This window comes from Coregonus lavaretus (genome assembly GCF_964263955.1).
Source record: "Coregonus lavaretus genome assembly, contig: HAP1_SCAFFOLD_465, whole genome shotgun sequence".
Lineage (NCBI taxonomy): Eukaryota > Metazoa > Chordata > Actinopteri > Salmoniformes > Salmonidae > Coregonus > Coregonus lavaretus.
In genome coordinates, this window is record NW_028164548.1 from 172,319 (window position 1) to 192,904 (window position 20,586).

At 42.0% G+C, this 20,586-nt stretch overlaps 2 protein-coding genes across 2 annotated transcripts; both read right to left on the reverse strand.

Annotated features, from left to right (window-relative positions):
* Positions 1-305: 305 nt before the first annotated feature.
* On the reverse strand, positions 306-6,574 carry LOC311116927 (NACHT, LRR and PYD domains-containing protein 1 homolog). The gene is made up of 10 exons (XM_084191945.1): positions 6,504-6,574; positions 5,858-5,895; positions 5,316-5,380; positions 4,969-5,183; positions 4,521-4,780; positions 4,236-4,361; positions 3,938-4,070; positions 3,823-3,852; positions 1,356-1,638; positions 306-889 (listed from the first exon to the last, which is right to left on the reverse strand). The coding sequence occupies exons 3-10, from the start codon at positions 5,321-5,323 to the stop codon at positions 883-885; spliced, it is 1,062 nt and encodes a 353-aa protein (XP_084048071.1). The 5' UTR covers positions 5,324-5,380; positions 5,858-5,895; positions 6,504-6,574; the 3' UTR covers positions 306-882.
* A 1,310-nt stretch (positions 6,575-7,884) lies between these two features.
* LOC311116933 (protein NLRC3-like) lies at positions 7,885-14,606 on the reverse strand (the record flags this gene model as incomplete). The annotated part of the gene is made up of 8 exons (XM_084191948.1): positions 14,444-14,606; positions 12,462-14,262; positions 12,205-12,378; positions 9,804-9,977; positions 9,551-9,724; positions 9,021-9,194; positions 8,575-8,621; positions 7,885-8,438 (listed from the first exon to the last, which is right to left on the reverse strand). The coding sequence occupies exons 1-8, from the start codon at positions 14,562-14,564 to the stop codon at positions 7,885-7,887; spliced, it is 3,219 nt and encodes a 1,072-aa protein (XP_084048074.1). The 5' UTR covers positions 14,565-14,606.
* Between the last annotated feature and the right edge of the window lie 5,980 nt (positions 14,607-20,586).

Sequence of the window (20,586 nt, forward strand, 5' to 3'; positions counted from 1 at the left end):
AAAGTCTATATACACTTAATACAAGTATTCAGCCTATAAGTTAAGATTCTATCTAGTAAAACTGCAATTACATTTTTGTATTTAATGAGGTGATGTTCTGCAGTGCTACCAGGAGAGGGCAGTGTGACACAACAACCAGGTTTGGCAGAAGGACTCTAGACCAGTGGTTCCCAACCTGTGGTCCTTGGGGGGTGGTGCAGGTGGTCCTCAATTACTTTTAGATTGTAGTATTTTATTATTCAAAAATAATAACAGTTGGGAGTAATAATGGTATTATAAGCAATTTTACATTCCTTTTCCCAATGCAACTAGTTTATAATAATAGACCTTTACAGGCTTTGTTACATTCACATCTATTGATAGAATTTGACCAGCAATATATTTGATGTGAAAAAAGAACAGCGACTCCGTGAAAGGTGGTCCTCAAGAGCTTTGGACGGTGATTTGATGGTCTCCGGAATGGGAAAAATTGGGAACCGCTGAGCTAGACAGTCACATCTGTGTGGTAACATGATAGGATGGAAAACCAATGATATACAATGATTCTGCAAACCCAAAACAGACTGATTATAATGTATAGTATATGACGTTACATTGAACTAATCACAGTAATCAGAGACCAACTCACACACAGTATATACAAAGACACACACACACAAAATACAAGTGTCGTAGTCCACAGACTAGGAGACAGGCCTCAGCGTCTTCAGATTAGGTGAAGAAGTGTCTTAGTCCACAGACTAGGAGACAGGCCTCAGCGTCTTCAGATTAGGTGAAGAAGTGTCTTAGTCCACAGACTAGGAGACAGGCCTCAGCGTCTTCAGATTAGGTGAAGAAGTGTCTTAGTCCACAGACTAGGAGACAGGCCTCAGCGTCTTCAGATTAGGTTCTACAAGAAAGAGGATGGAGGAGAAGGGAAGAGAGAGATCAGAAAGTATGGAGAAGAAGGGAAGAGAGAGATCAGAAAGTATGGAGGAGAAGGGAAGAGAGAGATCAGAAAGTATGGAGGAGAAGGGAAGAGAGAGATCAGAAAGTATGGAGGAGAAGGGAAGAGAGAGATCAGAAAGTATGGAGGAGAAGGGAAGAGAGAGATCAGAAAGTATGGAGGAGAAGGGAAGAGAGAGATCAGAAAGTATGGAGGAGAAGGAGGAGTTCCACCTGAGATAATGATGTGATGATGGTCCTATGATGTAACTACAATAAGATAACAGTCATTTATTACAGACAGAAACACAAAAACATGCTTCCATTCTGGAAAAACAGTTCCTCTTAGATCTGGGTAGCTGTGTTTTTATTTGACCCATATTTAAATCATTACACATATTCAAGGGAGGGAGCAATGAAAACTGTCTTACCTAGATTCACTCAAGTCCTTAACAAGATGGTTTTCATGTTCAACGAGAGCTTTGAGACAAGCTCCCGTCACTTCTGGTCCTTTGGGGATGACTGCTTTCAGTAGTTTTCTCATTCGGTCCTGTTCAGTTGTTTCAGCTGTTATTCTGGAGTGCTCTTCTTCACCAATCATGTTCTTTGACCACAGATCATCTGCTATTGGCATTGAGTTTTTGGTTCGCTGAATTAGTTTAGCCCAGTGTTTCTTCAGAAACTCCTCAGCAGGAATGTCAGGGACTGTTAATGCTGAAGGGGGGGTCAATTAAATTAATATGGCTTTATGGTTAACAGCAGCTGTTTCTACATCTTCCAGTCTCTCCAGTTATCATTCCTCTGATAGTCATTTATTGTATAGAGCCGACTCCAGGGTTGTGGTCAATTCCAATTAAAGTCAGTCAATTTAAAATAAAAAAATTGAAATAATAATTTTTCCTATTAGGTTTATTGAGAAGTCATTGAAAATAGATGCCCGTATTAATGTTTTATCAACAATCTACTCAGAATACTCTATTGTCAAAGTGGGCCTGTCCCCCATACATTCAACATCTGGAAGGTCCCTCAGTCAAGTATCGCATTTCAAGCACAGATTCAACTATATACAAAGACCAGGGATCTTTTTTGAAAGCCTCATAAAGAAGGGCAGTGATTGGTAGATGGGTAACAATAACACATCAGACATTGAATATCTCTTTAAGCATGGTCAAATTAATAATTATCCTGTGGGTGATGTATTAAACCACCCAGACACATCAAAGATACAGTCGTCCTTCTGAACTGAGCTGCAGGACAGGAAGGAAACTGCTTAGTGATGTCACCATGAGGCCATTGGTGATTTTAAAACAGCTACAGAGGTCAATGTCTGTGACGGGAGAAAACTGAGGATGGATCAACAACATTGTAGTGACTCCACAATAATGACTTAAATGACAGAGTGAACAGAAGAATACAAATATACAGAATAAAAAAATATTCCAAAACAGAAATACCTTATTTACATAAGTATTCAGACCCTTTGCTATTAGACTGGAAATTGAGCTCAGGTGCATCCTGTTTCCATTGATCATCCTTGAGATGTTTGAACAACTTGATTGGAGTCCACCTGTGGTACATATAATTGATTGGACATGTTTGAGAAGGAACACACCTGTCTATATAAGGTCCCACAGTTGACAGTGCATGTCAGAGCAAAAACCAAGCCATGAGGTCGAAGGAATTGTCCGTAGAGCTCCGAGACAGGATTGTGTCGAGGCCCAGATCTGGGGAAGGGTACCGAAACAGTTCTGCAGCATTGAAGGTATCCAAGAACACAGTGGCCTCCTTCATTCTTAAATGGAAGAAGTTTAGAACCACCGAAACTCTTCCTAGAGCTGGCCGCCCGGCCAAACTGAGCAATCGGGGGAGAAGGCCTTGGTCAGGGAGGTGACCAAGAACCTGATGGTCACTCTGAAAGAGCTCCAGAGTTCCTCTGTGGAGATGGGAGAACCTTCCAGAAGGACAACCATCTCTGCAGCACTCCACCAATCAGGCCTTTATGGTAGAGTGGCAAGACGGAAGCCACTCCTTAGTAAAAGGCACATGACAGCCCGCTTTGAATTTGCCAAAAGGCACCAAAAGACTCTCAGACCATGAGAAACAAGATTCTCTGGTCTGATGAAACCAAGATTGAACTATTTTGCCTGAATGCCAAGCGTCACATCTGGAAGAACCCTGGCACCATCCCTACGGTGAAGCATGGTGGTGGCAGCATCATGCTGTGGGGATGTTTTTCAGCGGCAGGGACTGGGAGACTAGTCAGGATCGAGGGAAAGATGAATGGAGAAAAGTACAGAGAGATCCTTGATGAAATCCTGCTCCAGAGCGCTCAGGACCTCAGACTGGGGCGAAGGTTCACCTTCCAACAGGACAACGACCCTAAGCACACAGACAAGACAACGCAGGAGTGGCTCCGGGACAAGTCTCTGAATGTCCTTGAGTGGCCCAGCCAGAGCCCGGACATGAACCCGATCTAATATCTCTAGAGAGACCTGAAAATAGCTGTGCAGCGACACTCCCCATCCAACCTGACAGAGCTTGAGAGGATCTGCAGAGAAGAATGGGAGAAACTCCCCAAATACAGGTGTGCCAACCTTGTAGCGTCATACCCAAGAAGACTCAAGGCTGTAATCGCTGCCAAAGGTGCTTCAACAAAGTACTGAGTAAAGGGTCTGAATACTTATGTAAATGTGATATTTCAGGGTTTTTTTATGTATACATTTGCAACAATGTCTAAAAACCTGTTTTGCTTTGTCATTATGGGGTATTTTGTGTAGATTGATGAGGGGGAAAAAACAATTGTATCAATTTTATAATGAGGCTGTAATGTAACAAAATGTGGAACAATTCAAGGGGTCTGAATACTTTCTGAATGCACTGTAACTCATGTTTACTTACTTGTTGAATGGGTGGCAGTGATGTATTCATCTGAAAGATAAACCAAATGAGGTTATATTACTCTAAATAGCATCTGTTACAAAAGTACAAAGTTATGATTGACATATGCTCCTACCTTGTGATACCACTTCTTTCCATGCAATCCTCTCATCATCACCGAATAACTCCATCTCAATGTTAACCCCTGTTATTTTCACAACCGCCCTGAAAAAGCTTGGTGTGGAGTCTCTATGTATGAGATGAATCTTCTGGAGAGAGATGGAGAGAGCGAGAGAGAGATTGCTTGCAATGTAAACATATGTTTCCCTTGCCAATAAAGCCATTTGAATTGAGAGCCATCGAGCGACAGAGAGCAATGGATAGAAATGTGACTTAAATGTCAGATTCATGTTCTTAGTCTACTAAAACTGTACCTGTGGATTGATGTAGGTAGAACAGGGAATGTTCAGTCTGAAGAAACTATTCAGTTTGAAGGCCTGCTCTGGTCTTGTGATGAGAACCCTTGAAGACCCTTGAGACTTTTCCTGTTGTTCCACAGCCTGCGAAACGAGGCATGAAATACACAGCCAGTCAATGTATAGTCTTATTCAAACATTATTCAGAAAACTAGCAACAAACTATTAACTTCATGTTATGAGTGTCAACATAAACCGTACCACTGCTTAGTTAAGGTCACCTCTAAAAGAATGGTACCTCACCTGTATTTGGCTGGGGTTACTGGGGAACAGGTATAGGCGTGGAATTAGTGTTTGCTTTTTCACTGACAGATAGAGCATCAGCTCACAGTGGACATCTACGTTCCGCCAAAAGATATAGCTCAGTATAACAGAGATAACTGAGAACTTGGGATGGAGAATCTTAGCATGGAATCTGGTGACCTCATGCACTTCCTCAACAGACACTCCATGTTCCTCTACATGAAAAATCTTCATCTCATTCCTCAGGGAAGGGTTGGTCCCTGAACAACACAATAAAAAGGAGACAGAAAGACAAATATTGTATTATTCAAACAACTAAAACACAAAGAATATGCGGTACCAGATCACAGTAAACTCAAACTCCCAGAATAGTTCATTTATTCATTCAGGAAGTGAAACTCAGTTACATGGAAATGTCTTTCTGAATACTATGTCAATATGGTTTTACCTAAACAGACAAAGTGTGGCAGATGAACTTCCTCCAGTTCACCTAACTCCATAGTGATGTCCAGCAATGGACCACCTTGTCCGTACTGCATGTCTTTCAGAAGTTGACTGTAGGGTTCCCCGTTCCTGAAGTGATACTTCAGAATGACATCTCTCTCACACACCCAGCGGAGCCCAGACACTGTGCACTCATAACGCCCTTTGGGTGTCCTGTGCCTGAGGGCAACAACAAGATTTGGTAGAGAGGGTCAACCGTCAAATGGAGAGGTTGGATTAGAAGCCTATTCCCAAAGGTAATGGGGAAATACACTAGCAAGTGGAATGAAATGTTAAAAGTAGTTATTTTACCTGAACATTGTCACTCCCTGGACAGTGGATGTCAAGGGTTCAATCTGAAGCCAGTGTGTGGATTCCTGAACAAGGACAAGCATGTCAGTTATACATATGGGGCCAGTTTCCTGGACACAGATTGAGTCTTGTGCTGGACTTTAAGCATGATCAATGGAAGTTTCAATAGAAAGTTCTTTAAGGTCCAGGACTAGGCTTAATCTGTGTCCGGGAAACTGGCCCATTAACCAAAGTAACTAATCTAATGTATTTATTCAATGTTACATGGAATGCTGGTGATTGATCCAATTAAACTGTCTAATGAAACAATATGACAACAGTTAAAATCCTGCATTCCTACAAGCAGAACACAGGACTGTCTATATCCCAGTATGAATGGTTGGTCAGTACACACCTGGCTTTCAGACTGTGTTTATATTACTAAAGCAGAACACAGGACTGTCTATATCCCAGTATGAATGGTTGGTCAGTACACACCTGGCTTTCAGACTGTGCCTGACTCCTGAATGTATGTAAAAGTGAGAATTGACATTATGACTTACCTCAACATGGTCACAAGTCTTACAGCTCTGAGGAATCCCTGAAGTCAAAAGTAGTTGTTATTAAAAACGGACAATCTCATGTAATAATGAATTAATAAATATTAAACAGACTTGTAATAAAAATGAATGTAAGTGAGCAACAGTCTCAGAATGTACACTCATTATCATACCATAATCTGACATTAGTGTTATATTAATGAATGTTTGTGGAAGCAGGAAACAACATGGTTCTGGTCCATGTTTTGTAGATGTTGGGGGCCTGATTTCTGGTAGATCCCAGGATGAGAGCTTAAAGGTAGAGTCAGCTAAATGATGTTGTACGAGCAGCACCGCAGATATTGTGATGAGCAAGATGCCTGACTTCTCTCTCACACAGTATCTGCCCATGTGCACGGGTTCTCTTCACTCTCTTACAGCGTGGTAGCCACGGGACCAAAACAGAGAAGTTTAGCATCGCGCTCCAACGCTCTTAGTTGTTGTAGAAGTTTACCCACTATGATGTTTACTTTGTGCATCTACATCATATTGCTGACTCTACCTTTAAGTTTGTTTTGACCAAATAGATCATGATTGTGTTCCTTGCCTGGGATTCAAGAACGCTTTAATCGTATTTTGATTTTTAAAACAATTATCAGTTAACACTCACATATCTGGTCTCTGGTGTTCTCAGGTCCAGGCTTGATACAACACTCTCCACCATGGTCTCTGCTGTTGGGAAAGCAGAAGGATAGACTGTGATTAAACTAAATACAACTTATAAAGGCTTCATATAGCATACATACAGTCTTCATAAGCAATACAAAGGGTGTATAAAGGGTGACAGAACAGCTCCCTATGTAGGGTGCATTGCCAAATGTGACATAACACTATGTCAACTTCCATGAAGTCAATACTGATGGTGACATTACAGGTGACATTGCTTATCTTGATGAAAGACCCTAGAGACGTGAAGTCACCAGGTATCATTTTAACAGGTTCTGATGCCCTCTTGTGGTTAGAGTGAAACTGACACTACAGTGAGAGATAGGAGAGGAAACATCTGTACATCCAACAGAACACATTAAAACACACCACTACTACTAATCTAACTGTCTGTAGGTCCAACAGAACACATTAAAACACACCACCACCACTAATCTAACTGTCTGTAGGTCCAACAGAACACATTAAAACACACCACTACTAATCTAACTGTCTGTAGGTCCAACAGAACACATTAAAACACACCACTACTACTAATCTAACTGTCTGTAGGTCCAACAGAACACTTTAAAACACCACTACTACTAATCTAATTGTCTGTAGGTCCAACAGAACACATTAAAACACACCACTACTACTAATCTAACTGTCTGTAGGTCCAACAGAACACATTAAAACACACCACCACCACTAATCTAACTGTCTGTAGGTCCAACAGAACACTTTAAAACACACCACTACTACTAATCTAACTGTCTGTAGGTCCAACAGAACACATTAAAACACACCACCACCACTAATCTAACTGTCTGTAGGTCCAACAGAACACATTAAAACACACCACTACTACTAATCTAACTGTCTGTAGGTCCAACAGAACACATTAAAACACACCACTACTACTAATCTAACTGTCTGTAGGTCCAACAGAACACATTAAAACACACCACTACTACTAATCTAACTGTCTGTAGGTCCAACAGAACACATTAAAACACACCACTACTACTAATCTAACTGTCTGCAGGTCCAACAGAACACATTAAAACACACCACTACTACTAATCTAACTGTCTGTAGGTCCAACAGAACACATTAAAACACACCACTACTACTAATCTAACTGTCTGTAGGTCCAACAGAACACATTAAAACACACCACTACTACTAATCTAACTGTCTGTAGGTCCAACAGAACACATTAAAACACACAACTACTAATCTAACTGTCTGTAGGTCCAACAGAACACATTAAAACACACCACTACTAATCTAATTGTAGGAATGATTCCAGAGGAAAACACATGATAAAACATTGTCATGACTCACCTTTGAATGTGTTGGTCATCTATCTGACACAGGGTCACTGAGGAGGAGGAGGAAACCACAAACCCAGGATAGAGGGGTTCAGTGAATGTGGTGTGTTCTGTGTAAAGGTGTGTCAGTGTACCAGAGGAGGACACACTATAGAAGGACAAAGTACCAGCTGGCCAGTCCAGATACACTCCAACTCTGTTAGAAACAGGACCAGGGATGGATCTGATGACTCCAGCATGGTAAAGGTGATATACACTGCCATAGTAGAATAAACTCCAGGACTTCCTATTGGCTCCAATCCAACTGTCATTATCCTCTCCCTTCCTCTTCATTCCTTTGTACACCACACCAATGTGAGCCGCGTCACCATCCTTCTCCACCTCCCAGTAATAACGAGATCCAGATAAGCCTTCTCTGCAGAGAACTTGGGGATGATGGTCAAATCTGTCTGGATGGTCTTCATAATGCTGCTCCTCCTCCACCCATGTCACCTTCCTGTTCCCCTCAGACAGTATCAGGTTTGGGTTTGCTGTATTTGGGTCCAGGGTGAGATGACAGGCATCTGTAGACAAAAGGAGAGTTTAATCAAACCACATCTTCATATAAAATGTTGTTTTGTAGGTAGAGAACAAGTATTGATTAGTTACTATGTTACTGTAGTTCTGAATATGTAGTTAATTAGGATTGAAGAGACTTACATTTCCTCAGCCCTGGTTTCAGCCTGAACTCTCCACCATGATCCACACTGTAGGAGAAACAGGTTATTGACTGACAAAGACCTAATAAAGCAGTCAACATTTAAACCATATTGTTGTGTTCTGGTGCACTATCCAAGTTCATTACTAGAGACATACAGGTATTCTATCCTACCTACTGCATACAGAACAGAGTACAATTCATTACTAGAGAAATACAGGTATTCTACCCTACCTACTGCATACAGAACAGAGTACAATTCCAACAGGATATCAGAGATGCAGAAGAAGAGTATTCATGTGGTAATGATGTATGCTGTGTTGGAGTGCTAAGCCTGCTGGGTAAACGTCCCCTGTATTCTACCATCATGTCCTCATGTTACTGAACCTACTACACTACATAGGACACAACCACTGCTCACACTATTAGGACACCTATTCTGACTTACTTCAGCTTCATCAGTTTATCTGTGGGATCCACCAGAGCAGCTGAAAGCAGTCCCCCTGCAGAGTCTCCTGGGTGATTGTAGCTCAGGTCCAGCTCTTTCAGGTGGGAGGGGTTTGACCTCAGAGCTGAAGACAGAGCAGCACAGCCCTCCTCTGTGACCAGACAGCCAGACAGCCTACAGAGAGACACAACAGCTGTCTAGGTTGGTGGACTGGTGTCAATCATCTTGTAGGACACCCATATATTTGTCCATGACACAAACATTGTCATGAAACATCAGATGTTCAGAGTATTTGTTTTACTAAGCTCAGTACCGACCTGAATGAAACAGCTGTACATACCCCAGTGTGTGTAGTTTACAGTCTGGATCCTCCAGTCCAGCAGAGGGCAGTGTAACTCAGCTCAGTACCGACCTGACTGAAACAGCTGTACTTACCCCAGTGTGTGTAGTTTACAGTCTGGATCCTCCAGTCCAGCAGAGGGCAGTGTAACTCAGCTCAGTACCGACCTGACTGAAACAGCTGTACTTACCCCAGTGTGTGTAGTTTACAGTCTGGATCCTCCAGTCCAGCAGACAGCAGTGTAACTCCTGAGTCCTGCAGGTCATTGTCTCTCAGCTCCAGTTGTTTCAGTTGTGAGTTGGGTGAACTCAGGACTGAGGCCAGATCTGAACAGCAACCCTCTGTCAGACCACACTGACCTAGACTAGAGGACAGAAGAGCACATGATTAACAAATGTCTGAAACATCCACATAATAACTCATACTGAAGATAGTTAACTCACACTAGTGTCTGTATGTTGCAGAGTGGACTGGTTAGTCCAACACAGAGCAGCTTCATTCCTCTGTCTCCCAGGTCATTGTAGCGGAGGTCCAGTTCTCTCAGGGGGGAGTTTGGTGTCTGCAGAGCTGAAGCCAGAGTCTCACAGGATTCATATGTGAGTTTACAGCCAGACAGTCTGGAGAGAGGAGATATGTCGATACACTGTTAAATATGCAAAGCTTTAAGAATAATGAGATGCATTAAGATAATAACAGAAGGACACATACTAACTCACTCAAGATATTTACCTTAGTTGTATATATGTTATGTATGTTTCTGGATATGTCCCAAAATGTTAAAATAATGTTACAAACATACACATACTAACTATACTGAACAGAAATATAAACCCAACATGTAAAGTGTTGGTCCCACGTTTCATGAGCTGAAATAAAAGATCCCAGATATGTTCCATACGCACAAAAGCTTATTTCTCTCAAATGTTGTGCATACATTTGTTTAGATCCCTGTTAGTGAGCATTTCTCCTTTGTTAAGATAATACATTTTGTTAAGATAATCCATTCACCTGACAGGTGTGGTATATCAAGAAGCTGATTAAACTGCATGATCATTACACAGGTGCACCTTGTGCTGGGGACAATAAAAGGCCACTCTGAAATGTGCAGTTTTGTCACACAACACAATGAAACAGATGTGTCAAGTTTTGAGGGAGTGTGCAATTGGCATGATGACTGCAGGAATATCCACCAGAGCTGTCGCTAGAGAATTTTATGTTCATTTCTCTACCATAAACCGCCTCCAACATCATTTTAGAGAATTTGGCAGTACATCCAACCGGCCTCGCAACCGCAGACCATGTGTAAACACGCCAGCCCAGGACCTCCACATCCGGCTTCTTCACCTGCAGGATGGTCTGAGACAAGCCACCAGGACAGCTGATTTAACTGTGGGTTTTCACAGCCGAAAAATTTCTGCACAAATAGTCAGAAACCGTCTCAGGGAAGCTCATCTGCGTACTCGTCATCCTCACCAGGGTCTTGACCTGACTGCAGTTCGGCGTCGTAACCGAATTCAGTGGGCAAATGCTCACCTTCGATGGCCACTGGCACACTGGAGAAGTGTGCTCTTCACGGATGAATCCCGGTTTCAACTGTACCGGGAAGATGGCAGAAAGCGTGTATGGCGTCGTGATGGCATTGTGTGGGCGAGCGGTTTGCTGAGGTCAACGTTGTGAACAGAGTGCCCCATGGTGGCGGTGGGGTTATGGTATGGGCAGGCATAAACTACGGACAATGAACACGATCGCATTTTATCGATGGCAATTTGAATGCACAGAGATACCGTGATGAGATCCTGAGGCCCATTGTCGTGCCATTCAACCGCCGCCATCACCTCATGTTTCAGCATGATAATGCACGGCCCCATGTCGCAAGGATCTGTATACATTTCCTGGAAGCTGAAAATGTCCCAGTTCTTCCATGGACTGCATACTCACCAGACATGCATGTTTGGGATGCTCTGGATCGACGTGTACGACAGCGTCTTCCAGTTCCCGGCAGTTTCCAGCAACTTCGCACAGCCATTGAAGAGGAGTGGGACAACATTCCACAGGCCACAATCAACAGGCTGATCAACTCTATGTGAAGGAGATTTGTTGCGCTGCATGAGGCAAATGGTGGTCACACCAGATACGGACTGGTTTTCTGATACACACCCATACTTTTTTTTAAGGTATCTGTGACCAACAGATGCATATCTGAATTCCCATTTATGTGAAATCCATAGATTAGGGCCTAATGAATTTATGTCAATTGACTGATTTCCTCATATGAACTGTAACTCAGTAAAACCTTTCAAATTGTTGCATGTTGCGTTTATATTCTTGTTCAGTATATAGTACATACATAATATATAAACACTCACAGTGGATACTGAAGATAGTTAACTCACACTAGTGTCTGTATGTTGCAGAGTGGACTGGTTAGTCCAACACAGAGCAGCTCCACTCCTCTGTCTCCCAGGTCATTGTATCTGAGGTCCAGGTCTCTCAGGGGGGAGTTTGGTGTCTGCAGAGCTGAAGCCAGAGTCTCACAGGATTCATATGTGAGTTTACAGCCAGACAGTCTGGAGAGAGGAGATATGTTGATACACTGTTAAATATGCAAAGCTTTAAGAATAATGAGATGCATTAAGATAATAACAGAAGGACACATGATTAACCAATGTTAAAAACATACTAACTCACTCAAGATATTTAACCTTAGTTTGATATATTTATCACATTTTATGTATGTTTCTGCATATTTACCAAGACGTTCAAATAATGTTAAAAACATACACATACTAACTACATACATAATATATAAACACTCACAGTGGATACTGAAGATATTTAACTCACACTAGTGTCTGTATGTTGCAGAGTGGACTGGTTAGTCCAACACAGAGCAGCTCCACTCCTCTGTCTTCCAGGTCATTGTAGATGAGGTCCAGTTCTCTCAGGGGGGAGTTTGGTGTCTGCAGAGCTGAAGCCAGAGTCTCACAGGATTCATATGTGAGTTCACAGCGATCCAGTCTGGAGAGAGGAGATCATCTGTTAGATATACAAATCCTTCAGAATAATGATACTGTATACATCAACTCAATAACAGAACTTACAGTGCTCTCTTGCAGGTTTTCACTACCGGCAGCAACCTCTGATAACCTTCCTCTGATGTGGTGTATGTCTTCAGGTCAAACTCCTCCAGCACCTCCTCTGACATCAGTAACAGGTAGGCCAGGGCTGAACATTGTTGAGGTTCTAGCTCTGTTTCTGAAAGAGTTCCTGATCGCAGGGAGGTTTGCATTTCTTCAACTAGAGAGTTGGCACCAAGTTCATTCAGACAGTGGAACAAGTTGATGATCCTTTCTGGTGAGGATTCCCTTTTGATCGTGTCTGAAAGGTACCTGACTGTTCTCTCAACTGTTTCCTCATTGCTCTGTGTTGTACTTCCTGTCTGTGTCAGAAGGCCTCGTAACAGATTCAGATTGGACTCCAGTGAGAGACCCAGAAGGAAGCGGAGGAACAGGTCCAGGTGTCCATTCTCACTCTTCAAGGCCTGGTCCACTGCTCTCCTGTGTAAGTCAGACAACTGGATTGACTCCTCATCTTCATCCTCACTAGTGGTGGAAAAAACATTTTCCTTCTTGTCCAGACATGATTCTAAAGCATGCACTGCTGCTAGAAACTCCTGAATGCTCAGATGCACAAAGCTGTAGACCTTCTCTTGGTTCAGCCCAGATTCTTCTTTAAAGATCTCTGTACACAATGCTGAGTACTCTGATGCCTCTGTGACATCAAGGCCACACTCTCTCAGGTCCTCCTCATAGAAGATCAGGTTGCCCTTCTGCAGCTGTTGGAAAGCCAGCTCTGCCAGTTTCAGGATCATCTCTTTGTCTGACTGAGACAGTTCCTTTGGGTTTGTCTCTGTGGCTTTGTTGTACTTCTTGTTCTTCACAATGATTTGGATGAGCGTGAAGTGTGTGAACATCTGGGTCAGAGTTTTGGGGACTTCATCCTTCTCTGCCTCTTTCAGCATCATCTCAAGGACAGTGGCTGATATCCAACAGAAGACTGGCATGTGGCACATGATGTGGAGGCTCCTTGATGTTTTTATGTGGGTGATGATTTCATTGGCCAGATTCTGATCTGTGATTTTCTTCCTGAAGTACTCCTCCTTCTGTGGATCATTGAACCCTCGTACCTCTGTCACCTGGTCAACACACTCAGGTGGGATCTGATTGGCTGCTGCAGGCCGTGAGGTTATCCAGAGGAGAGCAGAGGGAAGCAGATTCCCCTTGATGAGGTTTGTCAGCAGCACGTCCACTGAGGTTGGCTTCGTGACATCACAGCACCTCTCATTGTTTTTGAAGTCTAGAGGAAGTCGACACTCATCCAGACCATCAAAAATGAAAACAGTTTTGGTTTCACCATCTTCAATGTTGTCAATCTCTTTCAGCTCTGAGAAGTAGTGGGAAAGAAGTTGCATCAGACTGTATTGGTCCTTTTTCAGGTTCAGATCACGGAAAGGAAGAGGAAACATGAAATGAACGTCCTGATTTGCTTTTCCCTCTGCCCAGTCAAGGATGACCTTCTGCACAGAGACTGTTTTTCCAATGCCAGCGATTCCTTTTGTCAGCACAGTTCTGATAGGTTTGTCTTGTCCAGGTAAAGGCTTGAAGATGTCGTTGCATTTGATTGGTGTCTCTTGTGTGGTTTGTTTCTTGGATGCCATCTCTATCTGTCTCACCTCATGTTCATTATTGACCCCTCCACTTCCACCCTCTGTGATGTAGAGCTCTGTGTAGATGTCCTTTAACAGACTTTGGTTTCCATGGTGTCCAATTCCTTCAGATATGTGTTGATACTTGTGTTTCAGTTTAGCCTTAATGTCTTGTTGGACTGTCAGAAGAGTTTGACCTGTAGGAAAACAATGAGAGTTGGGACTCATAAGTGCATGTGTGTGTGTGTGTGTGTGTGTGTGTGTGTGTGTGTGTGTGAGTGTGAGTGTGAGTGTGTGTGTGTGTGTGTGTGTGTGTGTGTGTGTGTTAGAGGGGCCTTTGTCCCGTTCTTTGTAATATTGTATGAAACACATTCTTACTTCTTCTGTCCATAAGGTTGTGTGTGATCTTTAATGCATCCTCACTGTCCAAACTCTCCACTTCCTTATTGTCATCTGGTAATGGTTCCTGGCTGAAAGCAGGTGGCTGATCACTCTTCATTGATAGCAGGCTGGGGGCAGGTGACTCTGCTCTGGGCTTCTGGACACTGAACAAAACAGGGAGGCAGATCACCTCATCAATATCTCATCAGTACCTCATCTACAACATTTCAACAAGTGTATAGCTGAACTCATAGAAATCCTGATGTTTCTTTATAAAGCTACAGTCTGCAATTGGTAAATCGGTTTTGGCCTTTTAAATGAATGATATAGGCCTACATTTGATGTAATTTGTGAACACTTTTCTCTTCATTAGTTTGATATTTTTAAGAGAACTGTATATTTTACAATTAAACTCTTACCTCTTAGAACTGGTGTCTTGAGTCATTTTAGAGGCAGTGGTCTCCTCCTCTCTCTCCCCAGAGAGACTCATTTTAGAGGCAGTGGTCTCCTCCTCTCTCTCCCCTGAGAGACTCATTTTAGAGGCAGTGGTCCCCTCCTCTCTCTCCCCAGAGACACTCATTTTAGAGGCAGTGGTCCCCTCCTCTCTCTCCCCAGAGAGACTCATTTTAGAGGCAGTGGTCCCCTCCTCTCTCTCCCCAGAGAGACTCATTTTTGAGTCACTGCTCACTTAGCTACACTAAGAAATAACAGAACAGTCAATATTTCCGAACATTAACAATGACAACACTTTTACTGTCTGTGGTCAAAGTTCAAACAGAGACTTCATGTTGCATTTAAACATGCACAGTCCAATGTGTTATTAATTTGATTTGATTTGACTTGGATCCCCATTAGCTGACTCCATAACAACAGCTAGTCTACCTGGTAGGATCCCCATTAGCTGACTCCATAACAACAGCTAGTCTACCTGGTTGGATCCCCATTAACTGACTCCATAACAACAGCTAGTCTACCTGGTTGGATCCCCATTAGCTGACTCCATAACAACAGCTAGTCTACCTGGTTGGATCCCCATTAGCTGACTCCATAACAACAGCTAGTCTACCTGGTTGGATCCCCATTAGCTGACTCCATAACAACAGCTAGTCTACCTGGTTGGATCAACATTAGCTGACTCCATAACAACAGCTAGTCTACCTGGTTGGATCCCCATTAGCTGACTCCATAACAACAGCTAGTCTACCTGGTTGGATCCCCATTAACTGACTCCATAACAACAGCTAGTCTCCCTGGTTGGATCCCCATTAGCTGACTCCATAACAACAGCTAGTCTACCGGGTTGGATCCCCATTAGCTGAGTCCATAACAACAGCTAGTCTACCTGGTTGGATCCCCATTAGCTGACTCCATAACAACAGCTAGTCTACCTGGTTGGATCCCCATTAGCTGAGTCCATAACAACAGCTAGTCTCCCTGGTTGGATCCCCATTAGCTGACTCCATAACAAGACCTAGTCTACCTGGTTGGATCCCCTGACTCCATAACAACAGCTAGTCTCCCTGGTTGGATCCCCATTAGCTGACTCCATAACAACAGCTAGTCTACCTGGTTGGATCCCCATTAGCTGACTCCATAACAACAGCTAGTCTCCCTGGTTGGATCCCCATTAGCTGACTCCATAACAACAGCTAGTCTACCTGGTTGGATCCCCATTAGCTGACTCCATAACAACAGCTAGTCTACCTGGTTGGATCCCCATTAGCTGACTCCATAACAACAGCTAGTCTACCTGGTTGGATCCCCTGACTCCATAACAACAGCTAGTCTACCTGGTTGCATTATATTGACCAGGTACTATAGTGGCTGCTCTATCAGATTATTACCTGGCCAATATAATGGATAATCTGAGAGCAGCCACTATAGTACCTGGTCAATATAATGGATAATCTGATAGAGCAGCCACTATAGTACCTGGTCAATATAATGGATAATCTGAGAGCAGCCACTATAGCACCTGGCCAATATAATGGATAATCTGATAGAGCAGCCACTATAGTACCTGGCCAATATAATGGATAATCTGATAGAGCAGCCACTATAGTACCTGGCCAATATAATGGATAATCTGATAGAGCAGCCACTATAGTACCTGGTCAATATAATGGATAATCTGAGAGCAGCCACTATAGTACCTGGTCAATATAATGGATAATCTGAGAGCATCCACTATAGTACCTGGTCAATATAATAGATAATCTGATAGAGCAGCCACTATAGTACCTGGTCAATATAATGGATAATCTGATAGAGCAGCCACTATAGTACCTGGCCAATATAATGGATAATCTGATAGAGCAGCCACTATAGTACCTGGTCAATATAATGGATAATCTGATAGAGCAGCCACTATAGTACCTGGCCAATATAATGGATAATCTGATAGAGCAGCCACTATAGTACCTGGCCAATATAATGGATAATCTGATAGAGCAGCCACTATAGTACCTGGTCAATATAATGGATAATCTGAGAGCAGCCACTACAGTACCTGGCCAATATAATGGATAATCTGATAGAGCAGCCACTATAGTACCTGGTCAATATAATGGATAATCTGATAGAGCAGCCACTATAGTACCTGGTCAATATAATGGATAATCTGAGAGCAGCCACTATAGTACCTGGTCAATATAATGGATAATCTGACAGAGCAGCCACTATAGTACCTGGTCAATATAATGGATAATCTGAGAACAGCCACTATAGTACCTGGTCAATATAATGGATAATCTGAGAACAGCCACTATAGTACCTGGTCAATATAATGGATAATCTGATAGAGCAGCCACTATAGTACCTGGCCAATATAATGGATAATCTGATAGAGCAGCCACTATAATACCTGGCCAATATAATGGATAATCTGATAGAGCAGCCACTATAGTACCTGGTCAATATAATGGATAATCTGATAGAGCAGCCACTATAGTACCTGGTCAATATAATGGATAATCTGATAGAGCAGCCACTATAGTACCTGGCCAATATAATGGATAATCTGATAGAGCAGCCACTATAGTACCTGGTCAATATAATGGATAATCTGAGAGCAGCCACTATAGTACCTGGTCAATATAATGGATAATCTGAGAGCATCCACTATAGTACCTGGTCAATATAATAGATAATCTGATAGAGCAGCCACTATAGTACCTGGTCAATATAATGGATAATCTGATAGAGCAGCCACTATAGTACCTGGCCAATATAATGGATAATCTGATAGAGCAGCCACTATAGTACCTGGTCAATATAATGGATAATCTGATAGAGCAGCCACTATAGTACCTGGTCAATATAATGGATAATCTGATAGAGCAGCCACTATAGTACCTGGTCAATATAATGGATAATCTGAGAGCAGCCACTATAGTACCTGGTCAATATAATGGATAATCTGACAGAGCAGCCACTATAGTACCTGGTCAATATAATGGATAATCTGAGAACAGCCACTATAGTACCTGGTCAATATAATGGATAATCTGAGAACAGCCACTATAGTACCTGGTCAATATAATGGATAATCTGATAGAGCAGCCACTATAGTACCTGGCCAATATAATGGATAATCTGATAGAGCAGCCACTATAATACCTGGCCAATATAATGGATAATCTGATAGAGCAGCCACTATAGTACCTGGTCAATATAATGGATAATCTGATAGAGCAGCCACTATAGTACCTGGTCAATATAATGGATAATCTGATAGAGCAGCCACTATAGTACCTGGCCAATATAATGGATAATCTGATAGAGCAGCCACTATAGTACCTGGTCAATATAATGGATAATCTGAGAGCAGCCACTATAGTACCTGGTCAATATAATGGATAATCTGATAGAGCAGCCACTATAGTACCTGGCCAATATAATGGATAATCTGATAGAGCAGCCACTATAGTACCTGGCCAATATAATGGATAATATGAGAGCAGCCACTATAGTACCTGGTCAATATAATGGATAATCTGATAGAGCAGCCACTATAGTACCTGGTCAATATAATGGATAATCTGATAGAGCAGCCACTATAGTACCTGGCCAATATAATGGATAATCTGATAGAGCAGCCACTATAGTACCTGGCCAATATAATGGATAATCTGATAGAGCAGCCACTATAGTACCTGGTCAATATAATGGATAATCTGAGAGCATCCACTATAGTACCTGGTCAATATAATAGATAATCTGATAGAGCAGCCACTATAGTACCTGGTCAATATAATGGATAATCTGATAGAGCAGCCACTATAGTACCTGGCCAATATAATGGATAATCTGATAGAGCAGCCACTATAGTACCTGGTCAATATAATGGATAATCTGATAGAGCAGCCACTATAGTACCTGGTCAATATAATGGATAATCTGATAGAGCAGCCACTATAGTACCTGGTCAATATAATGGATAATCTGAGAGCAGCCACTATAGTACCTGGTCAATATAATGGATAATCTGACAGAGCAGCCACTATAGTACCTGGTCAATATAATGGATAATCTGAGAACAGCCACTATAGTACCTGGTCAATATAATGGATAATCTGAGAACAGCCACTATAGTACCTGGTCAATATAATGGATAATCTGATAGAGCAGCCACTATAGTACCTGGCCAATATAATGGATAATCTGATAGAGCAGCCACTATAATACCTGGCCAATATAATGGATAATCTGATAGAGCAGCCACTATAGTACCTGGTCAATATAATGGATAATCTGATAGAGCAGCCACTATAGTACCTGGTCAATATAATGGATAATCTGATAGAGCAGCCACTATAGTACCTGGCCAATATAATGGATAATCTGATAGAGCAGCCACTATAGTACCTGGTCAATATAATGGATAATCTGAGAGCAGCCACTATAGTACCTGGTCAATATAATGGATAATCTGATAGAGCAGCCACTATAGTACCTGGCCAATATAATGGATAATCTGATAGAGCAGCCACTATAGTACCTGGCCAATATAATGGATAATATGAGAGCAGCCACTATAGTACCTGGTCAATATAATGGATAATCTGATAGAGCAGCCACTATAGTACCTGGTCAATATAATGGATAATCTGATAGAGCAGCCACTATAGTACCTGGCCAATATAATGGATAATCTGATAGAGCAGCCACTATAGTACCTGGCCAATATAATGGATAATCTGATAGAGCAGCCACTATAGTACCTGGTCAATATAATGGATAATCTGAGAGCAGCCACTATAGTACCTGGTCAATATAATGGATAATCTGATAGAGCAGCCACTATAGTACCTGGCCAATATAATGGATAATCTGATAGAGCAGCCACTATAGTACCTGGTCAATATAATGGATAATCTGATAGAGCAGCCACTATAGTACCTGGCCAATATAATGGATAATCTGATAGAGCAGCCACTATAGTACCTGGTCAATAAAATGGATAATCTGATAGAGCAGCCACTATAGTACCTGGTCAATATAATGGATAATCTGATAGAGCAGCCACTATAGTACCTGGTCAAAATAATGGATAATCTGATAGAGCAGCCACTATAGTACCTGGTCAATATAATGGATAATCTGATAGAGCAGCCACTATAGTACCTGGTCAATATAATGGATAATCTGATAGAGCAGCCACTATAGTACCTGGCCAATATAATGGATAATCTGATAGAGCAGCCACTATAGTACCTGGTCAATATAATGGATAATCTGATAGAGCAGCCACTATAGTACCTGGCCAATATAATGGATAATCTGATAGAGCAGCCACTATAGTACCTGGTCAATATAATGGATAATCTGATAGAGCAGCCACTATAGTACCTGGTCAATATAATGGATAATCTGATAGAGCAGCCACTATAGTACCTGGTCAATATAATGGATAATCTGATAGAGCAGCCACTATAGTACCTGGTCAATATAATGGATAATCTGATAGAGCAGCCACTATAGTACCTGGTCAATATAATGGATAATCTGATAGAGCAGCCACTATAGTACCTGGTCAATATAATGGATAATCTGATAGAGCAGCCACTATAGTACCTGGTCAATATAATGGATAATCTGATAGAGCAGCCACTATAGTACCTGGTCAATATAATGGATAA

Excerpts from the sequence above, each read along its gene's own strand:
- LOC311116927 (XM_084191945.1), bottom strand. Across the intron at positions 4,781-4,968 it reads GCCACACTTTGTCTGTTTAG|GGACCAACCCTTCCCTGAGG; the intron begins GTAAAACCATAT and ends TGTGTTGTTCAG. Across the intron at positions 4,362-4,520 it reads GTAACCCCAGCCAAATACAG|GCTGTGGAACAACAGGAAAA; the intron begins GTGAGGTACCAT and ends CTCGTTTCGCAG.